The following is a 16,501-nucleotide window of genomic DNA, read 5'->3' on the forward strand; positions in this document are numbered from 1 at the left end:
GAGCCACCAATGAGCATTACAATTAGTTTTTTAGTTAACTTGTCTCTTGTGGAAGGATTACTGCTGCAGTTACCAATATGTGTTAATGGTTGTCACTGCTTCAAACTTCTGATTGCCTTTTCTGTACATCAGTTACATTTGGGTATGTCTACAAACAAACTTCTCTAAAGGCTTACTCTTTACTTTCACTGAGTAAAGGCAACTTCCCTGTCTCTGATATTGGAACTTGAACTTCCAGAAGAACTTGGGACCTTAATTAAATACAAAAATGGAAACAATGTTTTTAAATTAAGTGCCACTGACTATGTGTTGTGGAAGTGTTGACATTGCCGAGGTGGTTGGGACTCAAATGTCTTACAGTCATCTGTTTAAGGAATTCCAAAATACACAAACTGTGTATGTGTTTTAGCAACAACTAGTATCTCTCAAATCAGGCCTAAACTGTGATCTCTGTACTGGGAAGACAGGGACAAGCACATCTCAGATGTGATATAGCTGTAATACAATGTAAAATGAGTGAAGTAGGATTATATTCTTGGTCGGGAGGACTAAGGACAGTATGACAGATGAGTTCTGGCTTTTGTTAAATTAGATGGAAATGTAAACACAAAAGTAGACAATGGAATTTGCATCTTCCTTTAATATGCTGTAAACAGGCAGGTATTGGAGAGGAATTTAAGGTGGTAAAGACCCATGGCCATGATCTTCTTAGGAAGTGTATTGTTTTCTTAAGGGCATGGTATGAAGGGAAGTCCAGAGATGATGGTGAGTGGAAACAGGTCATCAGGCACGATGCTGCTGCCACTGGTGGTGCTTAGCCCATCCAGAGCAGTTCTGGATTTTTCTTTCTTTAAGCTTTCTTAATTATAGTACATGTGTGCCTTAGAACTGTTCAGACCAGAGAGTAATATTGCAGAAATGAGTGACTGGCAAGTTCCAGTCACAGTTTAAGAGCTGCAGTTGTAATTTGTCAGCTTTTTCTTATTGTTTCTGCTTGGACTGGTTTTTATTCTGTTTAAATTGCATTTAAAGAAGCCCCTGAAGAGCTGGATGACCTCTGAGCACAACTGCCTGTATTTGATAGTCAAAGAAGGACTTGGAAATGATGCAAAACTGGTTTGAACTCCACCTTATGTTACAATTTGGAAAATAAATAGTTGTGTATTTGCTCTGCATCTTGCAATTTTAATGTTTTCAGTATCTTTCTCAAGGAAACTTCACTTCAGGGCTTGTAGGAGTAAAAAGGCAGATTATCTCCCATCATCTGTAGTGTGGGTTGTGTTTTGGGTTTGTTATTTTCTTGTTTTTAAGGTCGTACTGTAAAATGGAGTGGGGGGAACAGCATAACCAGTGGGCTGTTTCCCAGTAGACCTTCCAAGAGGATTTGTCCTTCGTGGAACAATTTCTTTTGGTCAGTTTTCTTGGATGTGAGTTTAGGAGAAATAGAAGGAAGATTTTCAGAGTCACTCACTTTAATGCATGCTGGGTCACTTCTGAATTTGTTCTGGAGGGTTTTTTCCATTGTTTTTAAAACCACAAAGCCTCTGAGGAGGGCCAAGCCCCTCTGTGGAATTCGTTTGACTTCAGGGGAGCTTTGCACCCTTGTGTAGTGTTCTGGAAGATTAGGTCCTGGAATTTTATGACTGACCTGGCCAGGTTGCAGTTGCATTGAATACGAATGTGGAATTACTGCAAGCTTGTAAATAGTTTTAAGAAAAGAGATTCAGAAACAAAATTTTCTAGTTTTGGTTTAAAACATATTCAGAGTATTCTCTTTAAATGTGCATGGGTCTGACATAGTCTTCCATTGAATTACAAATAGCATTTTAATAATTCTTAGAAGCTAATAGAACATGTGATCCATTATAATGGTGGAACATAACTTCTTACTTAGTACTTACATTGTTTCTGGATGTTTGTGTTGAAAAGATTTACAATTAGGTGTACATAAGTAGTACAGAAATTAACACAAGTGGCAAAGTGACCTGTGTGTTTTTTTTCTTGATAGGCAGCTTTTACTTTACAGTTATGAGTGTAGGAGAGATTTTAAGACACTTAATACCAAGATGACAGTAAATACCAAGTCTTGTGATTTTCTTATGCGTGTGTTTAAGTGTAATGACAGCAATGTAGGCATATGTATTGCAAAAAGCCTTAATCAGTTTTGGAGAGTTAAATAAAAACTGGCTGTAAAAAATAAATTGTATTTGTGTCCCAGTGAGATGAAAGCTGAGGGAAGTGCAGGCTGTCATATGGATACAGCCACTTCTCCTTTTCTGTCCTTTACTGCAGGTAGAGTTACAAAGGTGTGTTTTCACAACTGAGCATGTGCAAGATCCTGGTTCTTCTGAAGTCCTCTCCTTTTCTTCCTGTGCCCATGTCTCCCTGATGCTTTTCTTGTATCTATGCTTTCAGAGGGTCAGATGTGTGTGCTGATTGGACTGAGAATTTACCCACCAAAGAAGTCCAGATTCTGTCCTCTTGCACTCACAGCAGCATTGATGAAGCCACATGATGAGCTAAATCAAAGAAATAATCTGGCTGAAAACTTGCAGTATTTAGGTTAATTTTAAATGAATCTGTTACCTGAATTGGTTACTTAGGAATGAATAGGGACAGAATGTGGCAGAGCCACCTGCTTTGGCAGGAACCCAATGACAGCACACTCAGAGTCCAAGAGATACCACTGAGATGTTGAAATTCGGTAATTATTACAATTTGAGCAGCACATCTCTTAATCGAGTGGTCTCAGGTCTCTCTCTCAAGAGGAACGCATTACAGTGTTACCTAGAATACCTTCCAGTGTTACCTAGACCAAATAAGGCTTAAAAAAAAAGACTGAAAGGAACCAGGTAAACCACATATGTAGTGTAATTATTTATTTGGTATAACGATGCTACTGGGTCTTTGCTTTAGCAGTAGCTTAAAAACACCCAACATGAAAGTTGTGGTGAATTTACATGAGACAGCAAATACCTCAGCCCATCATTTGAGTGGATACTGAGGAAATATTTTAATGTATACAGGAAAAATGTTCTGAAATGAACTGAGGAAGGCATTTTGGTTTATGTATGGAACCTAGATGTTCCCTTTAAATGATTCAGTTTGAAATGTTCCAGTAAGAAGGCTTTTCCCGCACATTGCCTGTGTTACTCTTTTTACAGCTGCATTTGTTCTCCCATCATTGCCCTGGGGATTGACTGGGCTTTATGAAGTGTATAGATTCTACTGCCAGAACACACAAATGTCTCTTTGAGGAAGCAACATCAGTTTCCAGCTTGCTGAATTTTTGGGGAGCAGGTTCTTTCTTCCAAAGACTTTTAAACTTATGTTTTTTAAAGGAAGCAATGATTTTTTTTTTTTTTTTATGAAGACTTTGAATGTGATGCTATTAATTAGGAATTGGCTGGTTTCTGGTTTGCTCTATGTTCAATGTTACTTGAGCAAAATCTTGGTTATGCTTTGGAAGGAATGAGCACAGCATAGTGCCAGTTAGTGCCCAGAGGAATTGAATAGCTAGGAAAAGACTAATTTACTACTTGGTGGCTCTTAGCAAACATCTGTTGAGAAGCTGTTGTCATCCTGAGTCTTGTCTGAAGAAGAGGAGAGTGAATTCCAGCGCAACTTCTGCTTACTGACAGCTGGGGATGTGGTTTTCATCAGGGTTCAGTCACCCCAGCAGAAGGAAGTAGTAAGTGGTGTCTGTTCTGGGGTGGCATGGGCTAAAGGAGCAAGAAGAGAAGTTGCCCAGAGAAGCTGTGGCTGCCCCATCCCTGGCAGCTTTCAACGCCAGGTTGGATGGGGCTTGGGGCAACCTGCTGTAGTAGAAGGTGTCCCTGCCCGTGGCAGGGCAGATGAGCTTTAAGGTCCCTTCCAACCCAAACCATTCTGTGATTGTCTGATACAAATTGGAAGCAGATGATTTTATAGCCTGTGAACTAAGACAGAGATACTCCAGTAGTGTGTGTGTGTGTGATTCTTTGGATGAGCAAGTATCTTCTTAAAAACCTACTTACGGGGTTTTAAAGCAAACTGTTGGAACTTCCTGGCAGCTCTTCTTTCTTGGGGTGTTTTGTACAACTCAGCATTGTCCTGTGCTTTTCTAGAACCTTTTATCCGATGTGGTGGGAAGATGAGTCAGCAGTTTTAATGTAGCAAATAGAACAGTCACAGAATGCATGTTTAACATTCAGTCTGGATGTAGATGTATGTAGACGTGTGAATATTTCTATATGTATTGGTACAGCCTATACATATATTAAGTAAAAATTACTAATTTATTCCACTAAGTGGCTCTGCTGACAAGTGCTGTGTTACGCAGTCCATCCATTTAAGATGCAGGCAAGGAGCTAAACCTTCCATCCACTGAATCCCGGTTATGTTTGGTGATTCTGGTAATTTTTGTTATTGGTTTTCGTCTCCACATTCTGGCATTTTTTTGTGCTTCTGTGCTGCTTGCTCAGCTCCTGCACAGAGTTGTTTCAATTCTAATCCTGGCTTTTCCATAAGCCTTGTAAACTGATACTGTAACTTCATCTTTTGTATTATTGTAGTGTCTCACAGTGGCTGTGTTGCTACCACGTAATGGAGTTGTGAGGATAGTGTTACCATTACTACTGCACATCTTTATCTCTTGTTTTTGTCATTGCGTTTAACTCTTAGTTGAGAGACAAAACAATGGAAAAGCAGGACTTGTGTAAATACACGTGTCAGTTCCTGATCAGAATTTTATAACTTCTATCTATCCTCTGGGCTTGTGTTTTAAATATCCACTAAGTTATTTTTTCTGTCCATAAGGAAGTGTTAATTGCCCTATGGTTCATTTGTTCCGGTTGTGTGTAGTGCTGGCTGGGAAAAATCAGTGATAGGTGTGCAGATATGAAAGGGACTTCTAGTTCTGGAGGTTTAGCTCTTGAATTTCTTAATTTGAAACAGCCAAGTTTGTGGAAGACTTTGACTTCAGTGCTGCAGTTGGTCCTGAGGAAGGCTTTTAACTGAGCACAAAAACCCCAAACCACCAGTTGCATTGTTCAGCCACAGAGCTAACCATGCGAAATGGTGGCTGAGCCTTGCTGGCAGCTCCTGCCACCATCCAGGATAAAGGGCTGTGAGGCTGAGTGCTGGCTGGGAACAGCTGCAAAACATCTGGCAGGAAGAGGCATCCAGGGCAGGAATCCAGCATCTGTCCAGTTGTGCTGCTGCTCGCTTCTGTGGTTTTGCTCTCTTCAGTGAACTTGGTCTTCAATTCAGATGATATTGGGCATGCTTTGGGTTATTTAACAAAAAATTTGTCAAGATGATTAGTGGGATTTTGAATGCTTTTTTGCTAAAGCGAGAGGGGGGGAAGCTTTAAGCAGAGATTCCTGCCCAGCAGCTCAGTTGATGAGGAATTGTTCATATTAAGTTGTCCTGTTGGTTGGAGACTCAGCAGGAGACTTGAAGTCCTAGCTCAGATTTTCTTCTTTCAAATGCATGACTCTGAGCTTTAGACAAATGAGAATTCTTACATTGAATAAGTTTAGCAGGCTACTTCCTTTGACAGAACAATACCCTTTTAATAGTTTTGGTTTACCTGCCTTTTACTAAGAAATAGATTTTAATCAAATTGCCTCTTACTGGGTAATTTTTTTCCTTGGCTGTATTAAACCTCACTATACCCTCTGCTATGTCTGTTGTGTTGTGAAAGTGGAACTTTCATTTTCAGATATTAAAATTCATGCTAGAAGTGGGCAAGTGTATTAGGCAATTGTATACCCGCCTAAAGGTAGAGACAGCTTATGAAGGACCTCTGACATGTTGCAGGGATTGAAAATAAGCAGGAACTGGGGGATAGTGTATTTTTCCAAAGCAAGACTCCTTTGCACTTAATAATGAGTTTGGATTTTGTTGCATGGTTGGTTTAACTGCAGGTTTTATGAGTCTACTGGAGTTAGCCCAGACATAGACACCTGTGCAGTGAGCTATGAGCCTACTGTAATCGCTTCTATCTTCCATGTTACTCTGTGAACTCTTTTTTGCTAAAGGAAAAGCTAAATAGAAAATAGCCTTATTGGGTTTGGCACAGTCACATGAAATAGTAGTCTGTCTTTTCAAAACCACAGAATGTCTTCATGTTCCTAATGCTTTATTTCAGCTCCCTGATTGAGGTTGTTCATGGAAATTATGTAGTGAACTGCCTACTTTTTTCTCTAAACTGACAGCTGTGTAGGCTTGGGGAAAGCATTACTGTCACTGTTCTGGAAAACAACCCCCAAGCCTGTATCCTCATGTGACAGGAGATCTGAAACTGAACGTACTTCTTGATGCTTTCACTCATGCTAATTGTTCAGCTTGCAAAACTGATAGTAATAACTTTTATCAACTATTTGACAAATTACTGCTAAAGACTGTCAGACTTTCTTCCTTTACCACCTTTTTTTCTTCCCTTTAAAGTAGACTTCAGGGTTGAGTACAGCTTTAATGTAGCTTTTAGGGTTGAGTATATGATTAACTTATCACTCGTGTGAATTAAATTCTCAAGCATTTGGAGTATTATTAATATGAGTTAAGAATAAGGATTTATTTTTCTGGTTTTGCTTTAACATTAAGTACTAGCAGGCTAACGGAGGCATTTCATTCCTCGTTACTGGTTCAAAGAGAGCAAGTATCCTCTGAGAAGTTAATGTATCTCTTCCAGGAGTGCTTTTTTCAAGTGCTGGGGTGGCTGCCCCCAAAATCATGAGCTGAGAGATCTCTTCTTGCCTTCTGCCCATCTTTGTGTGCAGGGTGAGAGTCCTCTGCAGACTCTGTTACTCTTCCCTGCCCAAACTGTGTGTAGGAAAACCAGGTTTGCTCAGTACCTAACACATGCGTATCTCCCTGTGATTCTCACCTGTGTATAATATGCATGTTTACAGTGGATATAAGTCATGGGGGGGGTTAGTCTTGAAAAGGAAAGTCTGAAAATACCTTCAACCATCCATTAAGGGAACAGTATGACAGGCTCAAAAAGTGATCTGGTAACCTGGTGAAGTGATGGCATTTGTGACACATCTTGGTCTCATCCACAGACTTCTGAATGGACGTGTGCATCTCTGGGAAGCAGAGGACAGAACATTTCATCTAGCAGCAGCTAGAGGTGTTGCTGTGCTTTTTCTTTGGTTGTTATCACCCAGTTTTCTTTTTTTTCTAAGCATCTGCTTTTTGCCATTCTCAAGAGGTGAGATACTGGGGTGGGTGAGCCCTTTCGGAAGGACTTAGGTGAGCTTCGGTACAGGTGAGGTGGCACTGAGTCTGAAAAGCTCCCAGTATCCCATGCTGTGTTTCTCTTCAGAAAACCTTTCTCACCTCTGGGATATAACACAAGGTGGCTGTGGAAGGGGTGGATGTGGGTCCCCTCAGGATGTCAGGTTGCAGTTGTCTTCTGGCCTCTAAAATGGGGGTTTTTGTAAAGCCTAAATTGATATTAATAGAGGTGAAATTTCTTCACACACAGCGGAGGGTGGCTGTTGTGTGGGGAGGTGGGGTGTGCTTGTGTGCGTCTTGTAGGAGGCTGCTCTCTTAATTCTGTTCAGCATTTGTTTTAAACTTCTGAGGTTATGGAAGTGTCACATAACTGGGAGGAGGGCACTGCACTGTCAGCAAAACTTTGAGTACAAAAAGGAAGAAGTAATGTTGGCTCAACGGGAAGGATTGTACCTGATCAAGAGTGGGTGGAGAACCTCTGGAGCACCTGGGGCTGCTCTTGGAATCAAACAACCAACTTCCCCAAAATCTTGCCCTGGGTGTATATTCTAATTTCCAATCTAGTCTAGAAGAGAGAGATCTTGGTATCTGAAGTCCAACACCTAAGACACTACACTTTGTGCAGTGATGTTGTCTTCTGGCTCTAGAGCATATTTACCCATTTCTGCTACCTGAATAAGAACATATTTATAGATAGTGCTCTGTGAAATTACACTGTGTCCTTAATGAATGGAGAAACCAGCACTGGCCTCCTTGTGGCTTCATTCAGATGGTCACATTATGAAAGCTGAATTCTTTCCCTAGTGCCATATGTTTAGTATGTGCTTGGCTTTAAAACAGATCGCAATAAATTAAATGATAACCTATTGCTTTAGAGTAGCGCTTGGAGCAGTGAAGCACTGAGGTGATTTGATGGAACTCTGGCAGAGGCAGAGTGCTCTGACAGTGAGAAAAAACAACTCCAAGACTGCAGCAGGTGATGGTGATGAATTTTAATAGGAATCTTTTTGTCTCTGAATAAAAGTTTTATATAAGATTAAGTCAATACTAGTGCTCCTTCTGGAGGCAGATACTAGCACACCAGCGTGCTGCTACTTTTAGCTAGCAAAGCTTCCTTAATGTTTTCATCGTGTCCTAGTGATCATAAAATCGTAAATGGTTTGGGTTGGAAGAGACCATAAAGATCAGTGATGAACTGACTTGAGCATTCCCTCTTCATTTTGTATGTGTCAGTTTAGTTTCATTTATAATACTTCATATGCAATGATTTTAAATATCCACCTGTTCCTGTGTGTGCTTTGCACTGCACCTGTGATGCTTTTATATGGTGGGGGTCCTCATAGTTACCTGCCAGGGGACAGTATTCTTAGAGTAGTTCAAGTTAAAAACTGAAACTGCTGGAGTCCTGCATTATAAAACATAGAGTGTAGATTGCCACCACGTGTTCTGATGACATACATACTCTTTAATTATTTATCTGTTTTAATTTTAAATTGATTAATATTTAGTGCTTCAAGCAAAGGACCAGAATGAAAAAGACATCAATTCTGTCCTGAAGTGTCATTCAATTATCATAAAACTAACTGGAGATGTTACTTCTAGTTACATTCTGATTAGTAGTTCTTACAATGCATTTGTTGGGTTAATATCTTCAGATTAATTTGCTTTACAGTTAGAGGATTGGTCCTGAAAAATCCAAGTGACATCCTAAAGCTTAATTGCTCTCATTGTCTTACTCATCACTGCATGTAATGAAGGTTTTGCTGTTAGAGCTTGGAATTCTGGTGATTTTGCTTTCTGGTTTGCATTTTAGAAACTGGTTTTGAAAAACTTCTCTTTCTTAATGGTTAATCTTTAAGCAGAGTTTGTAAGTCAGAGTGATTTTAATGTTCCTATAAGCCAGGCTTATCTACGTAGGGAGATCTCTGTTGGTGAATACTCTAGGATATTAGTTGTATGATTATATTCCAGTATGATTATACTGGTGTAAAGCGTGGTATGAGGACAGAAACAAGAGTGTGTTTCTCTTTGTAGTATAGCCTGAAAATGAAGTATCTGCACCAGAATGAAATTATTTTTTACACCAAGATAGAGACAGTTAATCTAGTGTGACTACAGTAGAATAGATACATCCACATTTACTATGTGAGACTGTTTCATGGCCTTGAGCAGCAGTGCCCAGGGTGAGTGTTTTGTGAAACCTGCTTCAAGTGTTGCCTGATAATCTTATGCTTGGACAGTTAGAATGTCAAACAGAATTCCCCTTAACATCAAAGGTCTTTTTCCATTTCCTCTACTTAACTCTTCTAAGCGTTATCACCCTAAGTTAGGTTGACAATTGCATCCTGTCTGACATACTTAAACTGATAAATGGAAGTAGGAGTGCGTCACCACTTAGGCTTTCAGAGTGATTGTGTAGTAAGGAAGAGCTGTGAATATTTGTATCATTTTTATTTGCCTTGATTAAACCTTCCTACAGTCAAACCAAGATTGTTATCCTGCCTGGAAGTGCAGGCTCTCCAATGAATGAGTTGAGGGTTTCATCCTATAATTCCCTTTTTCTGTTGAGTCTCAGGCTTATTTGTCCTTCTTGGAGAATCAGTCTTATCTCCTCAAGTGACCAGCACCTTACTGGGCATGCAGAGAATGTCTCTTTGTACAGCATGATTTGAAAATGGACATTTTATAAAGTGATGAATAGAAATAGTTTTCTTGATTATTAGTGGATTTTGTATCTTTAATGGAGAATAATTTAGGCTCTGAAGAAGTAGATTCTGTTCAAGTCTTTCATCCTAGCAACACTGTTATTTTCTGGGAACCTTGCATAAAGTTTAGCTAAGCAAAACAGATATTTGCTGGTAAATACTTATTCTTGCAGCACATTATTATTGCAATTGGGAGCAGGGAGCTTTTAAGTGAGCTTTGAAGGTGCTGTGTTATTGGAATGAAGGGTGTCCATAAGATCTGAAGTGAAGCTATTAAACAAAGAATCTTCCTGAGAAACCGAACTTGTTTCTGTAGTCCCAAATTTAGCTACTGTTTAAAGTTGTGTTTTACTATTCTGTATTGCCTAATGATGTTAAACCTAGATTTCTAGTAGATGTGCCCCTCAATGAAAGAAAAAGTGAGCTTAAAACCTTTGGGCTATTTCTTTTCCCCAGTTAAGCCAACTTCTGTTTCCAGTGGCTGTGGTTTTAATGCACGTTTGTCTGGTTCTGCTTAATAACTGATACCTAAATAAGAAGCTTCAGAATGGATTATTAGTTACATAGTTGTGTGAAAATCAGTAGATAAAACATGTAGACAAACTGTGTAGGAAATTACAACACAATCCTTGAAAATATGAAACCAAAAATAGTGTGGAGTGATGTGCTGTGATTCATGAGAGCTCAGGTCATCAATGCTGAGTCATGAAGCCACTCCTGTAGGTAGTGAAACTTGAGGTGCATGAATCTGAACAGAACCTCAAAGATGGGGAAACTGGATGTTATCCATTCATGCTTATGTCATTGTTTTATCTGGAATGAAATACTGTTTACTTAAATCAGAGTTCCAATAATGTATGTCTGATGTGGATGACTGTACGAGTCAGGTCTTTTGAGATAATATATATAGGTGCAAAACTGTACTGGATTTAATCTGACCTCAGTGCTCTATTGCTCTTCCTCTTGCAACATTGCTGGGTAAGCTCAAACAGCTTTATAATGGAGCTGCTCTTTTTCTGTTGATACAGGACAAATTTGGAAGCACTTCAGAAGAAGCTGGAAGAACTAGAGTTGGATGAGCAGCAACGAAAGCGCCTTGAAGCTTTCCTTACCCAGAAACAAAAGGTCGGTGAGCTGAAAGATGATGACTTTGAGAAGATCAGTGAACTGGGAGCAGGAAATGGTGGTGTGGTCTTCAAAGTATCTCACAAACCTTCTGGTCTCATAATGGCAAGAAAGGTGAGTGTCTCAAAAATAGGAACTGGGGGATGATTTTTATGAATGAGATTATCTCTGATCAAACATGGTGACTCGACTTAGAGAAATAAGTGGTGTTGATACTTAAAAATAATGTCAACTTCATGAAGTACATCAGCTTCTCTGAAAGTAGGGTAAGTTGCACTTGCTTATCCTAAACTTCCCAGGTTTTCATGAATAGCGTCACATGTGTCCATAACGAGAGGCTAGGTATTCATTCTGTCTCTTTTATTTCCCCATTTTGACAAATACACTCTTTTCAGATGCGTATGTACTTTCAGATAAAATGTGGTAAAAACGGTAATGAGTAGAAGTTACTGAAGTTACTGAAAGGTATGAATGAGGGAAAAGTGACAATATCCTTATATAGATAGATAGATAGATATCTCCTGCCATGAGTTTAGAGGAAGGGCAAGGATATTGCCTGTCTAAGGTGTTCCTTCACAGCTGCAGACCAGAAATGGGCTCTGAATAATACAGGAAGAAATGAACTCAGAAAACAAGAGTGAGGGAATGTGTTGGGTACAGTGATATCTCCTGGTTTATAGTTTCGTCATGGGGTGCAGGTGGCATCTGTGCAGAACGGTACTTGTCCCTTGTCCTTCTGGCAAGAGTATTGTTCCAGGGTTCAGCTTTATGCTTTACAGGCAGTAGCAGTTGCGACCTAGTTTGTGAGAGAACAGATTATTTTTCTAGCTGCAATAGCTTGATGTTTTAATCCTCACTTTGTTTATGTGGGGAGCTTTCACTTTCTCTCAGTATCCCTGGGAACCAAATGCAGTAAGGGAAAAACATCTCAGATAATTGCTTTGGGTACCTTGTGCCTTGTCCTTCCAGGGGTAAAGTTCCTTGCACAGGTAGCACTTGTTGGGAGGCAGCCTGTTGGGACATAGGCTGTTGTACTGCAGTGGGTGAGGTGGCAGGCAGGCTGCTGTGCTTTATCAGAAACATGACCTTGCCTTTGAGAAGGGTAAAACACAGGTCATGCTCGCATCCCAGATCCCATTGTTATATTACTGAAAACTTCAGGGTTTTTTTCTTTTTTAACTGAGAAGTCAAAGACTTGAGGTATTTATTTTTTTAAGAGCAGTACACTGTCACCTTCAGCAAAACTCAAGGAAAATGTGCATGTACTGACTTGAAAAATAAAAATTTTACAGTTTGGAGAGAAGCGAATAAAAATGCCCACTTTTAAGGTGTGAAAATTGCAAAATACACAAATCGTTGAGGTTTTCTTGAACTAAATCCATTGAATTGATTTCCCCCCTCCCACATACTGTGGGTTTAACAGGAAATTCAGTAATATTCAATGCAACTGAGATGTTTGCTGAACTGCGGTCTTTGTTTCATATATTGTCTAAAATTTGACTTCCATGATGTCTCTTAATCTTCCCCTTCACAAAAGAAATACACCTCTCGGACTGAAGGAGAGAAACCATCTAGTGAAACAAAGTATTGTTTGTAATCTTCTCTTCAGATTAGATTCTGTTTGGGGAGCCTTTAATTTGAGGTTCAGCTCATTCCTTTCACTAATGCTTTACAAACACCTGTGCAGATATTTTTCAGCAGCTGCTTCTGAGTCAGTATGTCTTTGACACGTTTCCTTTAGACATTTGTTCATGCCTTTTCCATAGAACAAAACCCAAGTGAAGAAAATGTGCTGGAACAAAAAGTATGTGGTAGAGAAGTCTTTTGTGAAAAGAAGAGATGGAAATCCCACCTTTTCATGGGTGCTGATGTTTCACCTTTCTCATGCTGTATTGTAGTATTTTCTTTTCCCTTTGCCACTAGAAGAATGAGTTATTTTAAAGTTAAGTCATAGATTAGTTCTTGTTGGAAGTTGCCTCAGAAGGTCCGGTCTCCTGCTTAAAGTAGTCACCTGTTGGATCAGAGCAGGCTGCTCAGGCCCTTATCCAGCTAAGTATTGAAAACTGTCTCTGAACAACCTGGTCTTTCTGAATGGCACTGTACCACTAAGAAAATAATACAGAGTGAATTGTTTTACAGCTAATTCATCTAGAGATCAAGCCAGCTATTCGAAACCAGATCATCCGGGAGCTGCAAGTCCTCCACGAGTGCAACTCTCCATACATAGTGGGCTTTTATGGAGCTTTCTACAGTGATGGAGAAATCAGCATTTGCATGGAACACATGGTAAGTACATATGAATCTGTCTTAGTTTAAAGCTGTTAGCAGACCATTAGTGCAAAACCTGCATGTCAAAAGGATTTAAGCTAACAGAGTATATGATCCATCCCTGGTAGTGTTGGATGGGGCTTGGTTGGAGCAACCTGATCTAGTTTAATCTTATTTAGATGAACTGATATTTTGTCTCCTTTTTCTCAAATTTTACAGAAAATACAAACAAAGATTAGTGCCTAGGAAGTGAACAAGCCCAGAAGGATCTTACACAACTGTTTTTAATGCCAAAAATACTTTTGACTGTGTTTAATTTTAATAGAAAAGTACAGCTTCTTCTCAACAGCTGTTTGCCTTTCTCCAACCATATGGAGCCAAACACTAAAAGGGAATTTTCTGTAATTAAAGGTCAGGCAAATTTTGTGCCTCATTTGCTCAGTAGAGGATTGTTTTTAACAATATGAAATACAATAAATCTGAAGGCTTTTTTAAATGTATTTTCCTGGAAAAAAACTCTGCTGCTTTGGAGACAAGCCTTCTTTTTTTCTGGAAAGTGCATGTGGTTGTTTTAATGCTTCTCTGGCCTTCCCTGACTGAAATGTTTAGAAGGAATCGATGGTTGCTTAGGAACAAGTGCTCATAATCCAATTTTTAAGCATGTGCTCACCCAATAGAAGGTGTGCATACCCCAAAATGCAAGTGACTGTTGGGAATTACAAAGAAGTTAATTTCTCAGAATGGAGAAGAATAATGAAAACCAGAAAAATAGATGTTAAAAATGACTGACTGGGCATTGTTTCAGAATGCATGTAATGCATGTCACAAATGCGCGCATCTGCAATAGCTAGAAGAGCGATATGTATGTTAATATGTGCCAAGAGAGATGGTGGTGGTATGTGATTACATGTAGAAATAAAAGGCATAAAAAATCTCAATTAATTTGTCAATGAGAAAATTAACAGGAGCAATGAGGGTTTGCAAGTTCCTAAGCAGGGTATGATGTATCTGACATAAGGCTCTTCAGTTGAGGGGAAGGCAGGATGAGATCTGGTCAAAGTTAGACTGCATACAAGATTTTACACATAGGCCAACAGATCAATAAGCTCTGCAATAGAATGAAAAGGTGCATTATTTAAATTGGAGTCCTAAGCCATTAAACTGATGGCTTAGTGGGGATCATTAGGTGGAAGTTTTTGATCTCCTTTTGGATGAACAATGAGCTGAGAATCTCCATGGCCTTTTTTGTATATACCTTTCAATTACTGCCAGTCAAAATCCTTATTTTTAGCAGTGAGTTACAAAACAGAAGTATGAATATGAACAAGAAGTTGGAGGCGGGAAAGGCATGGAACTTGAAGATTTGAGTGTTTGATATTTTTAGGTACATAAATTCAAAATCAATGCATAACTTTCCTTAGCAGCAGGTATTTAACAGGCTAAAGTGTTGGAGTCTGCTCCTGGAAGACACTGAAGGCTGCAGCCAACACTAGACAATTGAATTGGGTTCAGCCTCTTCCAGGAGCCGAGCTAGTCCTTGGAGAGGGGAAGAAAGAAATGGGGTTTTACCTGTATGAAATACAGCTGTCCAGAAATGCAGGTTGGTTATACAAGAACTGTGTACAGATCTTTTTCCTGTTGACACATTTTTACCAAGTGTAGCATATGTGGGTGTGTTTTTTTTTTTACAAAAATACATGCTCAAGTAAGCTCTCTACGCTCCTTCTCATAAGAGTTTTGGATTTTAGTCCTCAATTAACAAAACTTTGCATTTTAGCTTTTCTCTTTACATGTGTAAATGGATAGGTTAAGGCACAAGGCAATTGCTTTCTCAAGGTGGATTTTTGCCTTGAGTAGTGGGAGATACCAAATGCTGATCTGGACAACAGGATGATGTTTTGCAATTAGAGAAATAGCTTTCTATTTTCTTCTTTGATTACATATTCTCTATTCTAGAGAATCCAAAACTTATGCACAAGCCTATTGTTGGATCAGTTGCTAAAAATAGATAGCTTTTTTCTTTTACATTTTTCTTTCTCCAAAGCTCTTAGCAACAGTGGAATATATTTGACTTTGCTGGGGGTGTGTGTGCATGCAGTCAGTTTATTTAACCTAATATGATTACTGAGACTGTTACTTACCATGAAACTTCAAAATCATCTCTTCCTATTTTGGTTCTTTGAGAGCCAAATCAGCTCCCCATCCTTGGAAGTTGACAGGGTCATCCTGGATATGCAGAACTAAGAGGCCAACCTTCTCTATGTAGGATCTCCTCTGGGAGATGAGGAGAACAGAGATCTGGGCTTAATTATGATCATAGGGTGCCACTAGCACACATTCAGGAAGAGAACAGTCTTTTCCAGTGTGACTCCTTTTTATCCCTGTAATCAGGATCATAAGATCTCCTGTGGTGTTTCAATCCTCATTCAATCCTCCATCTTTGGACGGGGGTAGAGTATCAGGGAGTGACTGTGACAAGAAAAAAATGCATGTTACTGATTTGGACTGAAAGTGGACAGAATCTGTAAGACTCCAAACACTTGGTTGACAGCTGTTTGTGGACTGTACTTCCTTAACAAGATCCAAACCATGGAAATGCTGGTATGGAAGATCATTGTGTGGAGTGTTTATTTGAGTGGATATTGTTACTGGTTGAATGTTTGTTTAAAATAAACATGAGGCCATGGAGTAATTTATGATTTTCAGATATGCACCATAACAATGTTAAGTCAAACATGAAAAGCAACACTTCCTTACTTCCCACACTTAGGTTTCAGTTCGGCTTTAGAGTAATTTGATTAAATTGTGACTATTTGAACATTTATTTATTTATTAGGATGGTGGCTCCTTGGATCAAGTACTGAAAAAGGCTGGAAGAATTCCCGAGCAGATACTGGGAAAAGTTAGCATTGCGGTGAGTGTGTTCATTGCTCTCAAAGGCTGGAAGTAAGTACATGCTTGTCTCAGCAGCTTCCTGGATTTGGCATTCCCACACCACTTCAAGGCTGGGCTATGGGGGAAGGATAAATACTACCAGATTTTCACCTGTTTCTTTTAAAACACAGTTTTTGTACATGTCATCATTTGGTATCTCGGGGTGTCGGAATGAGTAACACATTGTATTTGCTTTGATTTTCTGCTTTTATGTCGGTTGATGCTTCTGGATAAGAACAGAATCA

The 16,501-nt window shown here is 39.4% G+C and overlaps 1 protein-coding gene across 1 annotated transcript in view; it reads left to right on the top strand.

The window, feature by feature from the left end:
- MAP2K1 (mitogen-activated protein kinase kinase 1) overlaps positions 1 to 16,501 on the top strand; it is a 33,491-nt gene that overhangs the window by 4,565 nt on the left and 12,425 nt on the right. The window contains exons 2-4 of the mRNA XM_080626462.1: positions 10,958 to 11,168; positions 13,194 to 13,340; positions 16,159 to 16,236. Of these exons, the coding sequence (XP_080482588.1) occupies positions 10,958 to 11,168; positions 13,194 to 13,340; positions 16,159 to 16,236 (436 nt within the window). The remainder of the gene's footprint in view (positions 1 to 10,957; positions 11,169 to 13,193; positions 13,341 to 16,158; positions 16,237 to 16,501) is intronic.

The sequence above is a fragment of the Psittacula echo genome (assembly GCF_963264785.1).
Source record: "Psittacula echo genome assembly, chromosome: 10".
NCBI classification, from domain to species: Eukaryota; Metazoa; Chordata; class Aves; order Psittaciformes; family Psittacidae; genus Psittacula; species Psittacula echo.